This window comes from Habropoda laboriosa, unplaced genomic scaffold (genome assembly GCF_001263275.1).
Source record: "Habropoda laboriosa isolate 0110345459 unplaced genomic scaffold, ASM126327v1 scaffold28, whole genome shotgun sequence".
NCBI classification, from domain to species: domain Eukaryota; kingdom Metazoa; phylum Arthropoda; class Insecta; order Hymenoptera; family Apidae; genus Habropoda; species Habropoda laboriosa.
In genome coordinates this window covers 254,674-272,389 of record NW_017100174.1, presented here as the reverse complement: position 1 = coordinate 272,389, position 17,716 = coordinate 254,674, and the positions used below count along the sequence as shown (strand labels likewise).

Here is a 17,716-nt window from a genome sequence, read left to right as displayed (position 1 = left end):
ATTTATTTCATGGTATTGTAACAAGCAAACGTTGAATACATTTTTCATTCGTGTAAGAAGAATTATTTAACACGATAAATTTAGCTGTACTATGGTTATTTTTAATCTACGACCACAGGTCAACCTGATTTTTAATCCCTACGAAATTAATTTAACCACGAGTAAGTAACGAGAACGCTAAAACCTATGTTTCCATTGAAGAATATTGTAAAAACGTATAAATTGTTATATGCAATGTTATAACAAATTGTCGGAAGTATAAATTTTTAATAAAATTGTGAAAATTGATAAATTATACCGTGTTACGATATCGGAAATCTCCCGCGAAAATCTCCCGCGAAAATTTCCCGCCTGACCTAACCGACGATTTTGCTAATGACTTTGGGGAGAGGGTACCGCAGGTATATAAGGACCCGCCGATGTCCCGCGAAATCATTTACCCTTTATACTGGGCCCTAGACACTTCGCGGCGTATTTTGACCTGAAGGTTCTGAGATGTGAATAGAGTGGTCGGGGGCTACTAGCTAGTCTATGTCCACCCTGTACACACTCAGCCTTCTTGTAACACTTGTATACATTAGAATCAATTAGAATTTCTATTACTAATTATTAAACAAATTTTAACAATTACCGGCACTCGCTAGGCACGTAATATCAGACTTTAAATACTCGACTTCGAACTTCGGTTTAGTCATAATTCTATTAATGTTATAATAACGTATAATTTATTAATTTTCACAATTTTATTATTAATTTATACTTCCAAAAATTTGTTAAAACATTACATATTATTATTTATACATTTTTGCAAGTTTCTTTGACAAATAAGTACGTTTCAACGATCTTATTACTTTCTCGTTGTGAAATCAAGTTCGGAGGATTAAAAATCAGGTTGACCCTTGGTCGTAAATTTAAAATAGCCATAGTGAAGGTGAAATTATTATTTTAAATAAATGTTTCTATACGAATTAAGAATCTATTCAACGTTTGTTTGTTGCAATACCGTGAAATAAATTGTATTATATATTTTCTCAGTTTAGACTGAATTTAAAGTTCGTAAGGATTAGAAATCAGGTTGACCTGTGGTCGTAGATTAAAAATAGCCATAGTGAAGGTAAAATTATTACGTTAAATAATTGTTTTTATACGAATTAAATATTGATTCAACGTTTATTTGTTGCAATACCGTGAAATAAATTGTATTATATATTTTTTCTGTTTACACTAAATTTAAAGTTCTGTTTACATGTTATAACAATTAGAATGTAGACGTTTTGCCGTTTCACGGTTTTTCCTCTGTTAATTATGTGTTTATAAATCATTTCAAACTAAAGCAGCACCATGCCCACCCTTAATTAAACCGTCTCAGTAGTTTACCGTAATTAATAATCTATTTTCGGAATTTATACGAGAATTTTTGAATTTTAGTAAATACTAGAGTCAGTGCATCGCGTATTGAAATAATAGCTTCATCCCTAGTTCGTTTATTATTGAATATTTTTAGGCGTTTAACTTATGCTTCTCCCCAATTCTCGTCGCGTATTTTATTCAAATTTTCTTATATTCTAGAATCGAAAAAGATACGAATTCGCGTTTTTTCTTTTGATTCTTTTAATTTTTCAATTGCATTACGCATTATTGCAATAATTTCTATCGTTACATTTAATTCTAATTGTTTAGCAGCTTTTCTGCTGCTATCGACCCTACATTTTACTGACACTTGTGGAATCGATCCTATTTTTTTTTTTTTTACGTGGAGGTAGGCCGACTCTATGTGATAAACAATTGGCAACCAGTTGTCTACATTCGACGGATAATGTGTAGAGATATTTAATGTAATTTCTTAGCAATTTGTTTTTGTAATTCATCCAAAGCGATATATTATGAAATTAAATTAAACACTCAATAAGTATTAACATTAGATTGTTTCCTCGATATAACCATGGTGGTCATCAGTGACTGGAGTGCCTCAAATGTTTAGAATAATTAAAATAAAATAAATGTTGTCAACTAAAAATTTTGAACGTCATAGCTAGCCAGACGTTATTTTCAATTGAAAAAAAAAAATTATAAAACATAATACTATAATCCAATGCTTAAAACGTATTTTCTTGTGGCCGCTTGACAGCAACCTGTAAATGTGGCGTGACAGTGAACGTGTTAATAAGTTAATGTTGTTCAAATTATGTCGTGTTTTTTGTCATTTTCATCAGAAAAATCTCATCAATATGTTAAGAAAAATTTCGGGATAAAAGAACGTAAAATTAAAAAAGTTGATATTTAAATCGCTTGGTTACCTCGGCTGACGTTTCATGCTTATCTTTTATTCGCTGTCCTTGGCTACGCTCGGCAAACTACAATGGCGGGCGCGAGGCTCTAAAACGTAGTCCCTGACTCTACGAGTGTAGGTTTAGATTCCTTGCGGTCTGACACTTGTGGAGAATATACTGTATTCGTTTAAATAAAATCTCTGGTGAACCGTAAATTATATTAAATTTCACATCTACTCAGGGTTTATCCCATTTCGTTGTTATTTCACGTTTCTGCACAATTCTATCTGAAAATTTCATCACAGTGACGATAGAATGCAAATTTTAGTGTTTTAGAGTTGAATTTACGATACATCGCCGTTCAATCAGGCTTTATTCAGATTCTCTCGGTTCAATAAACGTGCATTGTTCGATAATCGCGTCACGGTATCACATTTCCATCGTCGTTCGGTTTAATCATGGCTCGTTTTCATCCAAAGAGGTTAGCAGTTTTTGTTTTCCTCGTCCTGCATCGGCAACGTACGAAGTCTTGTAATTTCACTTGATAGAGCAATGTTTACACAAACACTTCAATTTCCTGTAAGCCGTATTCGATACAAAAAATTAAAAAATAGATACATTCTAACACAAATTTTCACATGACACCAAATTAAGCCCTTGCCGCATAACGAGTCAAACTGGTGCCACAGATTTTGGTCAATATCCGATAAAAACAGTTACATCGGTAACAGAAATTAATTTCAATTCCAATTTTCGATTTAATTTGTTAAACTGAAGATTGCCAAATTTAATTAATCTACGATACATCAGCTTTTCTTACTTAACCATTTGAGTGTCACGGGTTATTACAGAAATCTGAGCGAAAAGTGCCAAGCTCTTCAAAAGATCGCGCTTCTTTTATTTGATGTCGAAAAATTTCAAAAAGTTTGTTTCGGACATTTTCACTGAATACGACTGTTTGGAAATGATACGAAACAAAGGCTAATGCGTAGGATTTGTGTTCAAATTTTTATAAACAAAATAGACAGATTACAAGAAATAGTCTAAAGTTTCCACTTCGTGGCCCAATAAAGTAGCACTTTTCGATGTCGAATACTACACTCAAACGGTTGATACAGTGCTAAAACTGAATGAAAACAATACTGAAACTAAATCGTCCGTCAAGGGGTTAAACATCTCTCCGTCGATACTCGACCAAGATCCTCCGCTCTTAACCCAACGGCGAGAATTTCCAAACCGCCGTCTTCATCGTCGATCCCCCCCCCGCCGGTTTAACCGGCGGTATTGATATTTTCTCCTCGCTGTCTGCCGAAGAATCGGTTGAAGGGAGAAATATAATTACGATGGTGACAAAATACCCGCTGGGCATGGTGGCGTAGAGGGTGGACGTAGAAGGGGCGCGGAGGAGCCGTTTCACAGGGCAACAGAGGACGCACGAACGGAAGGACGAAGGGAAACGTGCGAACAGGGCGAAACGGGGCACAAATGGGAGGAGTGAGGAAGAGAAAGAGAGAGAGAGGCCGGTGACTTCCGGCGGTGCTTATAATTGTTCCAGCACTCAGTTTCTGGTGCTCAGGATTGCCCGGAGCGCAACGCCTAAATGCTTCTGCAGTGGAAATACAGCTCACCTTGACTGTGCTTCCTGGTGTCCTCGAAAGTGCGGTCGGAACGTCACATCTCGCACATTTACCGTCGCCGTCCTGTACTACGTGCCTCGGAATCTAGGTTTACTTTGTGTCGCCGGGCAACTTTACGCGTTCAATTGGATCTGGCGCACGTAGCGACCGTAAATGGAGACCTTGGTGCGTCGGATATTCTCTGGTAACGTGAAATACGAGGATCGAGCAGGTATTCTCTATTCGAAATCTTGCTGGAGACCTTTGAAGAATTCTACTGTGCGCGTAATACGGTTACATTTGTAGTTTACTTCTCGTTCTTTCACTTTGCGGTTGCTCGTCCTGCTACCTGCCTCGAAGCAAGAATCCTGAAATTCGAGCAAGACAGTCGAGGCATTGTAAAACTCGAGGCTACTTCAGACAGTTAGTTACGTTTTATTTTTTAGAGAATACACTTTTAGAATTTCCCAAGGATACTACCAACGATACTTAACCTCGAATCACCAAAACGCTCTACAACAAAGTACAGTACCGAGAAGTTCAACTACGATACAAACTTCGCTAAACCCGGCAACCTTTCTGCGCGAGCAAAAAATTTCACCCTACTTTCCTACCTAATGAACTAACCAGAAGCAAAAAGGAGGAGGTGAAAAGTGGGAATACCGTTGAACGTAGCAGTTACAATTCATCCCCGCGCGATCATCGGCAAATTGCTAACTCCGTTCGCGCGTGGCGAATCGTAAAAGCGAGTGGAGGTTATGGTCGTCGCGAGAGAAGAGTCGTAAAGAGCACGAAGAAGGAGAAGAGGAGGAAAGAAACGTGAGACGTGGTCGGGACACACCTGGTAGCACGGAACAAAAGTTTCCTTCGCCTCGTTGTCACCAACGCGGTGTCGTCCCCTGACGAAAGTGCTCGTCGCAACAGCGGTGACAAAGTGGAGGGCGAGGGGCAGGAAGAGACGGTAGGTGGGCGGATGGGCGACAAAGAGAGGAAACACGGGTGCCACTTGATTCAAGAGGGTGAATCGTTACGACTCCCGCTCGTAAGCCCTACTTAATACTTTAGCGCTTTATTTTATGCGTGAGGTCGGGCACGGCTGTAGGTCGCATTTATCACTCTAACAAAGAGCCTCGCCGCGAGAAAGTTCGAGCTGTCGTGCACGCGGGTGTATGTATACAGGAATACGCCTCCTCTTCCGCGCGTTAGAAATTTCGCGGTCGCGGCTGGTAAAAGTGAATCGGGGGATTTATGGTTTCCTAAACACGGTAGCTTCAAGGTTTCAGACGATGTTTAACCCCCGAGCGAAGGGTCGTCTGCTTAGTCGAGTTGTAACGATCGGTAAAGTCCACGTTTCTGACTTTGTATTGAGAATTTTGCAATTCTCTTTTCTTTTTTTTTTTGTGAATTTTATTTCGACAGAGGAGTGGAATTTTTTGGGGGGTTTCGTGGAAGGGTTGAGGATGAAGTATCGATCCCCGTTTCTTCTATTAAGCATTAGGTCGTGAGGGGCGGGTTGATGTCGCCGTAGATTCTTTTTCGGGCGTAATAAACACTGTCGTGTGGAGTTATAGTGACGGTGCCATCGTGGTTCTGCCTCTCGTTACTGCTCCTGTTATTTACGGCAGTCTGACCACCCTCGTAGATTCGGGATTAGACCTTCGGGGTATTTTAATTGACACGTAGGATATTTATTATTTATCGAACTAATTTTTGAAAATATACGACGTTGCTCTTTGTACTCGAGCTTTCGAAAATATTGAATTTCGTAGGGTTTAAAGTTAATTTGAAATTATTTGCAAAATTTGTGTTTCCACGGAATCTTCGGTGTGTGATAAGTTAAAGATATCGTCGGATTTGTCTGAATATTTTATTTCGAAGTTAGTAGAAATTTCTCGATATTACTGCACAGCTCGATGCATTTCGAAGAGTGCCAGAGCACCTAAAGTTTGCAGGCTAAGCTCCTTCGGCAGCGAAATTCGTCAGTACTTTATGAGAAGTGCGACATTATGCAAGACCACGGAACTTCTCAAGGTTGTGAACGATGCCTTATTTCTGATTCAGCTCGTGAAATGTATTACTGTGCTGGTCTCGACCAAGCCAACCATTTATCGATCTCGCAATTTTCGTCGTGCACACCCCTTCGAAACTGAATAATTAAACCTTGCACTAATTTCTTATATATCTACAACGTTTAAAAATTCCCTCGGTAAAATCTCAGTAAAATGTGTTCGTGAATTTTGTCTACGACAAGGTGGTGCAATGTAAACGGATGTAACATAGCGAAAGTCAGGCGCGTGATAAAGTAGAGAGATTGTGGATCAGCTAATAATCGCGGTCAATTATAATACAGCGGTCGAGTAATCGGATTAAAGTCCGATAAACCGACGGTATTATTAGCAGAGTGTTAATATAGTTGTTCCTGCCGACTGTGGCCTAATGCTGGTCGCGATAATGTCGTTTAAAATTCACAGAGGGGACCTAGTATTGGTACATCGTGGAAACAACTTCGGATATCGATTCATTTACGAAATGATTCACGTTGAAAATATGAAAGTAAATATTTCGATAATATTACATTAATTGTTTATGTATGTAGAAGTTATTTATTTGTCACATCTCGAGAATTTTCTTGGAAATGTATCCATGGTTAAAGTGAAAAATGAGAATTTGATAGCTCATCAATCTTGATTCACGTAATCGCTGTTTTATATTCATCCACGGGAAATTTCGATATTCATCACAAATCCGATAATCGAGCGTCTTTTTTTCCCTCTTTGTCTTCTTGGAGGTTGTGCTAATTACGCCATTGTAACGCTTCTTTTTCTCCAATGTTTTCTCGTTCTTTCTTAATTGTTCGAGGATTATCGAGTCAAGTGCAAAATTGCAAAAAAGTAACCTCGTTGTCCCTCGTCAGAGTCCTTGGTCTCCTGAAGATTTGATTACGAGATAATTAAACCGAAGCTCTGTACAGGGTATTTCGTAAAATGTTTCGTCACATCGCTATTTAATTCGAAATACCAAAGACAGAAATTGATAAAAATTAATTTAATGCCAAAATTATCAAAATTCTAGTAAAAGCTCAGTCGCTACAATTTAAAACCAAACTTTCTTCTTAACTTCTCTTCAATTCTCTCATACTGATCTGACTTTCAAACTTACACTTCTCCAGCCATACATCACAAAAAATCTCCCACCAAAAGCTCTCAACTCATCGATCATACTTTTCGAACGCTCTTCAAACTGTCCCATGTGTACACATCATCGCCCAAAATTTGTTTCTTTCTACCATACATCAGTCAACACAAAGGATCCTCAACATCCACCAAGATGAAGAACACCGGTACACATGTTTGCACTCCACTACTGGCTGTTATCATTCGTCTGATCAAATTTGCAACAGCCGATCGAGTCTCTTCCTGCGCCGCTTCTCTTCGGAGGCCGCCCTCAGTAATTTCCGTATAAACATCCACGAATTTATCTGTTCCAGAGAGAAAGAGAAAGAAACAGGAGAATTCCAATTTTGGCCTCTTTCAATTTAAGGCTACTTGTCTTGCTCGTCTTCTTCTCGTTCGCCTTGTACACGGTACCAGACGTTCGCCTCCGTCTGCCGTCATTTCAATTCGTCTCTTTCCTTTTCTTTGCCTCCTCCACGAGCGGGACTCCTCGATTCGTGATACAACCTTCTCCCACGTAGCAGTCGTGGAATAAGAGGGAGGAAGGGAAGTTCCGTCGCCATTGATCAGACGCCTCCTTCGAGAAGTCGAGCCTCTCTCTCTGGTTCTCCTCCTACTTCTTCTTCTTCTTCTCGTTTTCCCTGTTGCGTTTTGGTCTCCGAGCTTACAGCACCCGAGGCCATCGTTATTGCTTTTATTATCGTTATTATCATTAAGATCGAAAGTTAGCGAATTTTCCCCGAATGTAAAGATTTTCCTTCGGAACCGGGGGAGGGTCGATCGAAACACGCCCTATTGTGCACGCACTCGGCCCGCTTAATAATGTGGACGTTATTTGAAATCGGAGAAATGAGACTGATAGGGTCAAGGTGAATGAAAGTGGATTTGTATTCGACGGGATTCGCAGGGGGTGGATTTAAGGAGGTTCGTTAAAGAGGATGTTTGTCGTCGCAGACGTTCACAATGATGTATTTTAACAAGTCTCCGAGCTTTCTCTTGTTGCTGTCGGTATTCAAATTACACAACTTCACGGAATTACTAATTCCAACATCAGAAATCTACTATCGATTTGTAAATATCTTTCGTGCCGAAAATTGTTTCTCGCAAGAATTTATATATCTATCGATCTCCCGTGACGAATACTAAATCGAGATTAATTTTTGTACAAATACTCAAGTAGGTCATTCACGTCCGACTGGTCACGAAAGGTCGACGAATTGGAATAAGGTGTAATTTTAGATTGCCAAATGACATTTTTAGCTGCGACAGCAGCAGGAACGTAAAACCCAAACTTCCTCTATTTTTCTCCGTCTATCTTCCTCGAAGATTGTTTTCGCAAAGAGCCAGGATTCACCGGCGAAAGAATTGATCCGAGGATTCTCGCGAAGTGGAAAACAAACAAGAGTCGGTTGGATGTAACAAATTATCGACTCGGTAACAATACCAATTTGGCAACGAGCTAGCTGGCTGGCTGTAGAGCGTCTAACAAAGTCCAGCTTCGTCCCTCTGGGGGACGCCATCAGCAAGGGTTATTGCAGGAGTTTCTTCGACTAAGCACGCGACACGTTAGTCTGAACGCAATTCCCGGCCCTGAACGCAGCCAATTGCGGTAATGCCTTGGCGAACCCCGGCTCGAGGATAAACATTTTTAGCTTCCTTTATTCCCCTCCTCTGTCTCTCGAATGATCGTTACTTGGAGAGAAAACAACCGCGCCACGTTTCGTCTCGCGTCCATACCGCCGTTTTCCAAGGAGAGAGCGGAGGACATCGTGCTGCAACCGGACGAATGAAATTGCGTCTAATCTCCTCGCTTAATAAAGGGCATTTAACATTCTGGTAAATTAATAGAACGTCCTGAACGTTAGCGGAATGCCAAAGAGATTCGTCGGACTCGTTTCATAAAGCGGAGCCACGGTTTCGTGATAATTGCACCGTCTAAGTAATTGTTACCGTCGCCTGGCAGAATTGCCTGAAATTAGTTCCTTGGATGTGTCAGGTGACTCGACTGTTTTCTCGGATCTTCAATTAGCGAGAAGAATATACATACACTACCGGCCAAAAGTTTGGAATCACCTCCCACTTTTCATCAATATTGTTATGATGTGCTCGTGGTAGTTGCAACCAACTTTCGAGGCTTGTCGAATTTAGCACGTGGTGTGCCGATTAAATCTAATAGGTTCGTCTTCGAAGGACCACCTCCGTGATTAGGAGGACAAAACAACTATTGCTAATGAGGACGCATCGCGGGGGTGAGGCCCTCGGATAGGTTGAGTACATTTTTCGATAGTGGTGGGGAAGGGTGGCTGGCGAAAACTATTGGTTAAATCATAGGTGGGAAAAACTACCCGAAAATGCCACCCCCCAGACCATAGGTCACTCTCAGGTACCAAGCGTACCCTTGAGTGACGCACGCGGGAATTCCGAGTGCCTCGAACAATCACCGTAGCAGACAATAACGTTAAGACGCGCTTCGGCTCTGGTGACCATATGAATGCAAAAATGTACAAGTGAAAAAAGGGGCGAAGATTCTAATTCGAAAACAGGGCAATAAAAGGTGAAAGCAAGTTCTTAGATTGAAAGACTACGATTGCCGTGGCGTCATAAAATTGCTGCTACGAAACGAGCGAAGGCGAAAAATATATACAATAGAACTACGTACTAAGAAATCTAAGGGTCGGGCGGTTCGCGTCATAAAATTACCGCTGCTACGAAACGAGCGAAGGCGAAAAATATATACAATAGAACTACGTACTAAGAAATCTAAGGGTCGGGCGGCCGACATACCTGTCGAGGATTAAACAAATATTTTTTTATAGATTTGCAGTTTATCTCAACTCTACATCTATCAATTTATCTCATATCAGTTGATTCGAACGATAAAAAATTCTCAAAGTCGCTGATTTCTTTTTGGAAATTTTTATGTAAATTACAATGCTCGGTGATTCCAAACTTTTGGCCGGTAGTGTATGTAGTTTCTTGATAGAGGAACAGGGAGATGATAGTGAAGTGTGAACGGGGCTTGAAGCTTGTGATAACGTCTAAACAAAAGATTGGAAATGAGTGATTGAAATAAAAATTTACTTTTGTTAACACGGCTTGGAAAGATCGTATTCTTTAGGCGAGTAGCTCGAAGGAACTGTTTCTGGACACCCAAAAAGGGAAACTACGAACTGTTTGTACTATTGGATTGCAGTGTAGAGTGTCTTGACTCTAAGACGAACTTCAGACACATCTGATGGTCCTCCTGGCGTTTTTGTTTAGAAAAAGCGTCGAGACATTTTTCTTCTCAGATGACATATTTTGTTTAGCGTTTTTCGAAATATTCGAAGAAAAATCTTGTGAAAATATGGAAATTTTGAAAATGGTGTTTCTTTGACAAATGTTGGAATATGGTAATCTGTTTAACATCGGTGACTCAACATATGTATATAAATCCATTCTTTCTACCAACAGAACTCAATTACAAATCCGAACATTTCCAACCGACAAATAAGCATATTACGACGGAAACTTTTCCTCCCCTATATCGCAGTGCGTGAAAACGATTCCGCGCGCTCGTTCGGCGAGTTTTTCTCTCTCGTCGAGTGAAAGTGTGCCGTTAGTAGGCTAAAAGTTTTCGCGTTTCCGGTGGATTCTGGGGCGCGACAATTAGCGCGAGTCATTTTGAGAAGCCGGAAAAAATTGTCCTGCTCGCTTTTAGCCGCGTTTGATCGCCTGGTTTACCCGACAGTTTTTCCATCCATTTAAACACTCTCGCGTTGATACTTTCGTTCTCTTCCTCTCTTTTCGTCACTTTGATCGTTCTCTCGCGAGTTTGCGAGAGAGACTTTGTTGGTAAACACAGCGTGCAACAGAGAGCTTTTAGACTTTAGCTGGGTGTTTGTAGATCGTAACGGAAGGAAACAATTTTCTGCTCCGTTTTCAGGCGGAAGTCGAGGTTGTGGAACAATACAGCGACCCCAGAGATAGCAAGAACAAGGCGTACGTCGAGCCCGGAGCGGAGACGTCTCTGCCAACGATCTACAGTAAAATAAATCGCAACTATTGCCGACCTTATACGGGTAAGTGGTGCATAACTTTCGCGATGTACCCGTGCATGCGACCTGGCCGAGAGTTTTGCAGGCTTAACAGCGCGTACCTCTAACCGCAGAATTCAGCTAAAAGTGTGTGCAAGCTTAAGATTCTTTACCGCTTTCTTAGACTCTTTAAGAGTGTTACCCGGTAGAAAACTGGGGTATTAAAAGGTTGCTTTAAGGCTTAGTAGAGTGTAGAATGTTTCAGAAATTAGCTTGGATTACTTGAATTTTGGACCGTTCAGACGTCGAAGTTTAACTAAAGTCAGTGTTGTACGAAAGTGAACCGAGAACTTTCTTCGGATCTATTAGTCAAGTTTCTATCTTAAATCTAGTCTTCCTAACAATGTTTCTCGAACAGCGAGAGTACTGGAATTTTACTAGGAAGTGTAACGAGTTTCAAGGGCTAATACGAGTGGTCGAAGTTTCTTAAGAGGATTCACGTTAGCTTAGGTAACGTCACGTGTGCCTGTATGATATAAATTTGACACGAGACCCTGCAGGAACAGACACGTGTACTGCCGATTTTCACGATGTAAAAGTAGGTTGGATCGAACGATTAGATGTAAAGTTCTGATAAGCACGAGGCTTTCGAAGTTTCGAACGATAGTTTGTTAAACCCGGAGAAGCCGGATTTGAGTTTCTGAAACGTGAGAGTGCAAAGAGTGCGCAAAGTGCTTTCTGTAGCCACGCGATAAATCTATACGTTAGAAAATGAACAACGAAGAAAATATCTGAAAAAAAATCACAAATAACGTCTAATTACTGCAACAATTTCTGTAATGATAAAAAAAACAAGTTCGATGATCAGAGTTACAAAACAGCTCGGTAACTTCGTCGAGTTCACTCGAAATTCTGCTAATTAACGAGGAATAATAATACCCAAACGAGGCTCTTCAGAGTTGCAATCACACTCGATACACAACCACCGAAAAGAATCACGAAAACCGCAGCCTTTATAAACACACTGCTTCCGTATTTGCAAAGCAATATTTGCCCCGATATTAACAGATTGAGCCCGTGAGCGTGGCGCAATATGCGCGCCGGGGTCCGCCGATAATAAACCGCGATAAACGCGTGCATATCCTAAAATACGCGGAGAGAACAACGGATACGCGCGTAAATTCTTGCCGACCGCCTAATGAGTCCGTCGTTCGGATTAAGCGGTATCGATTTGGATCGTGCAACGAACCGGTCGACGGTATTAAAATAAATAAACTTGATACAACGCCGCTCGTAAATCAGGGGATTTAGCTTGGCGTCTGGATGATAACCGGCGCGCGTTTCCGACTGTCCGCTTATCGATTGGCTCCGCGCGCTCTGGCCAACTTTCTGCCAACCTCCTCGTCGCGCTTCTTCTTCCTCCAGCCAGCTGAATCCTTCCCTGCTGGCCACTTGATCGCGCGTAACGCGGCCATGGCTAAATATCGCGATGCAGAGATGATTGCGCGATGCTCCGAGCCAAAAAGATTTCAGGAGAGTATCGATCCATGGTGGAACTTCGCCGGTTCGTTTTTTGTTATCGCGATGGTGGTTGCGAGGTCGAAACGTGGATTACTGCAAGTGCGGTATTTCGTTAGTAGGGGAGAGTAGGGGAATTAGGAACGCCTGAGGAAAAAATTGAACGAAACAAAATATTACAAAGGTGATAATTTCTTTATCGTTTGTATATTTTTATAACGAACTTTATCTAAATTTGAAAATAAAACAAATTTTTAATGGATGCTGTTCGCGATTTCCTAACTGTCCTGGGGTAATCTACTTACTTTTTACAAAAGTCGCATAAATAGCCTCTAGATGTGCTCTGTCCATCGCTGCACTTTTCCCATTCGCAGCAATCGTAACGCATAAGCCATTAGCATTAAACATTAATATTGAGATAATTATTCATGCAAAAGTTATACTTACTTTATTTCCTTCAAAAATTTAGACGAAAGTCTTGGATGGTTTTTACCTCGATCAGCTGTTCAACTGTTTTGCATCGGTGATCTAGCATTGCATTCGGTAGGAGCGATCATGTGACAAAAGGAAGAATTGTTAATGCTTTTCTAACACCATATATACGCGAATTCGCAATTACCCGACGTTCGTGTTTCCCCTACGAGTTGGAGTGTCGAATGTTTGGCAGAGTGTTATAATTTTCGGGACTGGATTTTTGGTGTAGCACGGAAAGTTCCAGAATGGCGGCGCGGTAATTCGAGCGTCAATCTGGATACGAATGAAAGCGGATCTGAACGGAATCTGTTCCTGATACCTTTCCAGGCGCAATCGTATAAATCACGCAGCTGGCTCCATTTCCTGGCGCTCATGGTCGATCTTACCAACACTTTTTCCTTGAAATTTTCTATTTTCGGTTGTTATTTCGTCGTCCTCTCAAGTGAAATATTACGTCGATTTTTGTAGATGACGAAGTAGTCTAGGTGTGTTCACTTGAAATTTTTGATCATTCGGTGTGGAGTTCTCGAAGATGAAGTAAAGGAAGAAATATTATTTCGTGTAATGTAGATACAATTTTAGGCGAGTTCTGTTACCGAGATTTCGGTGATAAGTTAATGACAGAGTAGGATATTAAGTTGGCTAGAAAGTACAATTGTTTGAGATGGAAACGGTGGTTGGTCTGAAGCAACCATTGTAATATATAAGGGCTGAAGCCGCCTTGAAGGAGGGATTAAGAGAGTTGGCTTGCTACGCAGCTCTCTTAAACTTAGCATGAAGTTTATAGTCTTGACGAGCTTCTGCAGAAATTCAGGAAGATCTTCATTCTTATCCACCTTTGTTTTACCCACTGTTTTAAATTTACATTCTAACCATTTTCCCTTCAGATATTACCTGTCTTCATTTTTTACAATCTCAAATATTAACCATTGAAAATTCTTCTTTAATGAAATCCTCTGTTTAACAACAAAAAACTGTATTGCAAATTGTATCTACATTTCTATAGAGAATAAATTGACAAATTCGGCAAACTCCACTGTCTATAAAGAATTGAAAATTCTTCTTTAACGAAATCCTGTATTTTACAAAAAAAATAATGTATTGCACTATCTACATTTCTATAGAAAATAAATTGAGAAATTCGACACCTCGATTGCTTATAAACCACTGAAAATTCTTCTTTAACACGTTGAGCGCTCTGCTTTCGGCGATCACTTCGCGAGCTGTTCTGTTATAAACACAAGATAACAAATGCGCTCACACGGCATTCAGACGAAGAAATACCAATCGGGGTTGATAGAAGAAGTGCCATAAATTGCAAAAAAAGAAGGAGACGTGCATAACATTTATTTTTTAAACATGATACCACGGACCGACGCCACCCAAACGAAAAGTTCACTGTCAGTCCCCACGAACTGATGCCGCGCTTAACGTGTTAAAGAAATTCTGTTTTACAAAAAAATGTATTGCACACTTTACCTATATTTCCGTAAAAAATAAATGACAAATTCGGCGATTCGATTGTCTGTAAACCATTGAAAATTCTTCTTTAAAGAAGTCCTCTGTTTTACAAAAAAAAAGACAATTTCAGCAAACTCGATCGTCTAATCCCAGATGCAAATTTTTTCGAGCGGTACAGGTGCGTGTATCGCCCCTTCAATTTCGATTTCCGTGAATGAGGTTGAAATTGAGCTGTTGCCGAAGTATTCGCCGGAGAGGCTGTAAGTTTCGGATTATAGAGTTAACAGAAATTCCCGCGCCAAGCCGCAAATTAATGCGGCGAACCCCCTGCGATACGGCCGATACTCCGATGTACGAATTATCGAGGCAACAACTCAGTTAACGCAGAGTAAGAGAGGCGGAAGGGCCCCTCGATAATTGAACGGTGCATACAGGTTGGTCGGGAAAGCCCGCGGATTAATCGAACGTTTTCGAAACCGGGGGAACGTTTCTTGTGTCGAACAGCGACACCGTGGAAAAAAGGTTTACGCGCGTCCAGAGTGGACGCTGAAACTTAATGGACATTTCATTGAAAGCTAATATCGTTATTTATATTTTACAGTGTCACGCTATGGAACCATTTTTTTTTTTGGTCAATATTGCTTTCGGTGTCGGTTACGCTGTGGTTCGGCTATTTTTTCGTCGAGCAAGTATTAGTTTTCGTGACAACGTGTGTGGGAAGGGCAATCAAAATTTTGGTGTACATTAATTTTTGTTTTTATTACACTTGTTGTCACGTTTTGTATGCAATTTATTGTTTATTCTTTGTTGTACATTATCAGCTAACTGTTGGATAGATTACATTTAATGAATTACCGGGTGAGTCATAAGTTGCTCAACACTGGCAATTGTTCATATCTTCATTGACTAGCATAGTAGCTATGTACTTGACTGAAGCAGCAGGTATGTGAGGTTATGTAGCGCTAAATTGGAATAATTGTTATGCTGTTCTTTTCTTGAAATAAAAAAATAGAGGAGATACCAGAAATACAGATGTGAGATTTATGTGCATTTTTATCAAGCTTAAAGCCCACCCTGTAGAACACAATATATCTACACGATCCTCTGCATGTAAATTTACACAAGTTACCGCAGAAACGCAATCTCTATTCCGCAACAACATCTGCAAATCCCAAAGGTATTAATTTACAGATACATCACAGATACATCAGCCTTCGAAAATTCACAATGAAAAAAGAGAGTTCCTTCAATCTAAAAGTTACTTACACAATCTACAACATTCTTCCGACATTCCCGAAATTTCGAATTTCCCCGAACTTTCTATCCCTCCGCTTCTAATTTCACCCACTTGACCGCCGCTTCAATGGTTACACGCTCGCAATTTGCCGCGATTAAAAGATTCCACGCGTTTCTCCCCCTCCGTCCCGCATCACGATGGCAATTTCCAGATCCCTCTCGATTTGCAATCATCTCGTGGCGGGACCGCCTCATAAACTTTGCCCACTCGTTAACCCGTTTCACGGTAACAAGGGTCCCGGTTGAAGCGTCGCCGCGCCGGAATGTCCGGAGTTCCGGTTTGTAATTAACCCCCGTAGTTATCTCGCGTGCAGGACGTAACCGAAGCGACGAGCACAAGAGGAACGAGACGTATCCCGATGGGTTCTAGTCGTGTCTCGCGTTCGTATCTTAAACGCTCGCCTATGCAGATTGCCGAGTAACACTGATCCCTGGGCAAACACGCCGGAGTTTCGAATTTGCATCCTTACCATATTCATGGGATTTTAATTCGCGCGAACGTGGCCGAGGATCAAGTTCGGAGGAAAGACCTGAGTAAACTTTGCCAAAGGGGGTGGCAAACGTTTGCCGTTCCTGGACGGGCAGGAGAGCACGACGACGCTACGCACACGCTCTTTGATACGACTTCTTGCCCCGATACCACTGTGACGACGACGGCCATTCTAATCGACGTGAACGATGTTTGCTCGAGGTCAGACCGTTTCCGTTTGCGGCGTCATAAATAATGGATGTTCGCCGGAAACTAATCGGTCCAGTGATCGTAGGGGAAGTGGCTGCCAGAGGAACCGGGGATGTTTCGTCGTTTTTAGATAAATAAAGCTTTGCACAGGGGGGGATCTGTAAATATTTTAGAACGCTGCTTCTGACGAAGGATGGAATTGGTAAATGGAGGAGTGGAAGTTTGGAGGAAACTTTTGCTTTTGAGGAAAATATTAAGAAAATTCAGAAACTTAAAATAAACATTCTTATTCGATTCAATATTAACTCTTTGCGGTGGAACCCTGGGATATTCCCAGCAAGGTGTTTTTACCTTCTAAATTCTCTGCTGATCCTTTGCCCACAGAAACTGAGAAAAAACAGTAATATGCACAAAGCTTGAACAAACTCATTCGAATAAAATTTACACGTTTTCTAGCCAATAATTAACTGAGCCCGCAAAGCTACGGAAAATCCTACCGCAAAGAGTAGATCCTCCTCTATTAGAATCACAATTCACAGTCTCTCCCTAATTTCACCGTCGAACTAAACTCAGCCGCAGGATCACGTCTATGTTCCTAGAATCGGCTATCCTCCAGAATTATTACGAAATTAAGATTTCCATGGATATCCGTAGCATCGTCCGCGTCCAGCGAGAATTGAATCGCCAGTTACGCCATCGTTGGGGAGAGAGAATCGGGGTGGCGGAGGATCCATTGGGCGGAATAACGGTCGGCAGTGTGCTGGCCGATTTATCGAAAAAGGGGTACGGGTAATGTCTGGACGCCTGGTTTCTCCGCCTACTTCCGGCTAGCAGACAGAACGACCATCGTCCTCCTAGCATCGGTACGTGTCCGTTTCGTTGGAACTTTTCGATCGAATGGTGTGCGGCTGACGTTACTTGCCAACGACACCGACCTCGTCCCATAATATGTCGTGTGATATTTAATTAAACTCCCCCCCGTGCAGTCCTTGCTCATCCGGTCTGCCTTCGTTCCGTTGCTACCAGTCTGTAAAGTTTCAAGGGGTTCTCCTCTCCTCACCGCGGGAGCCACGCCACGTAACCCCCCTCTCTGTCCTCCTAGCCGCCCTTTTCACGGTCTTATTAACCGTTTCGACAAGGCCCCTTGACACGGGATTTTTCTTGCCTTCTCCTCGAGTGGCCGGGGCGTCCGAAGTAATTAAAAATCGACCGA

The 17,716-nt window shown here is 41.4% G+C and overlaps 1 protein-coding gene across 1 annotated transcript in view; it reads left to right on the top strand.

Annotated features, from left to right (window-relative positions):
* LOC108578691 overlaps positions 1 to 17,716 on the top strand; it is a 181,251-nt gene that overhangs the window by 116,985 nt on the left and 46,550 nt on the right. The window contains 1 exon segment of the mRNA XM_017942069.1: positions 10,985 to 11,120. Coding sequence (XP_017797558.1) covers positions 10,985 to 11,120 — 136 coding nt within the window.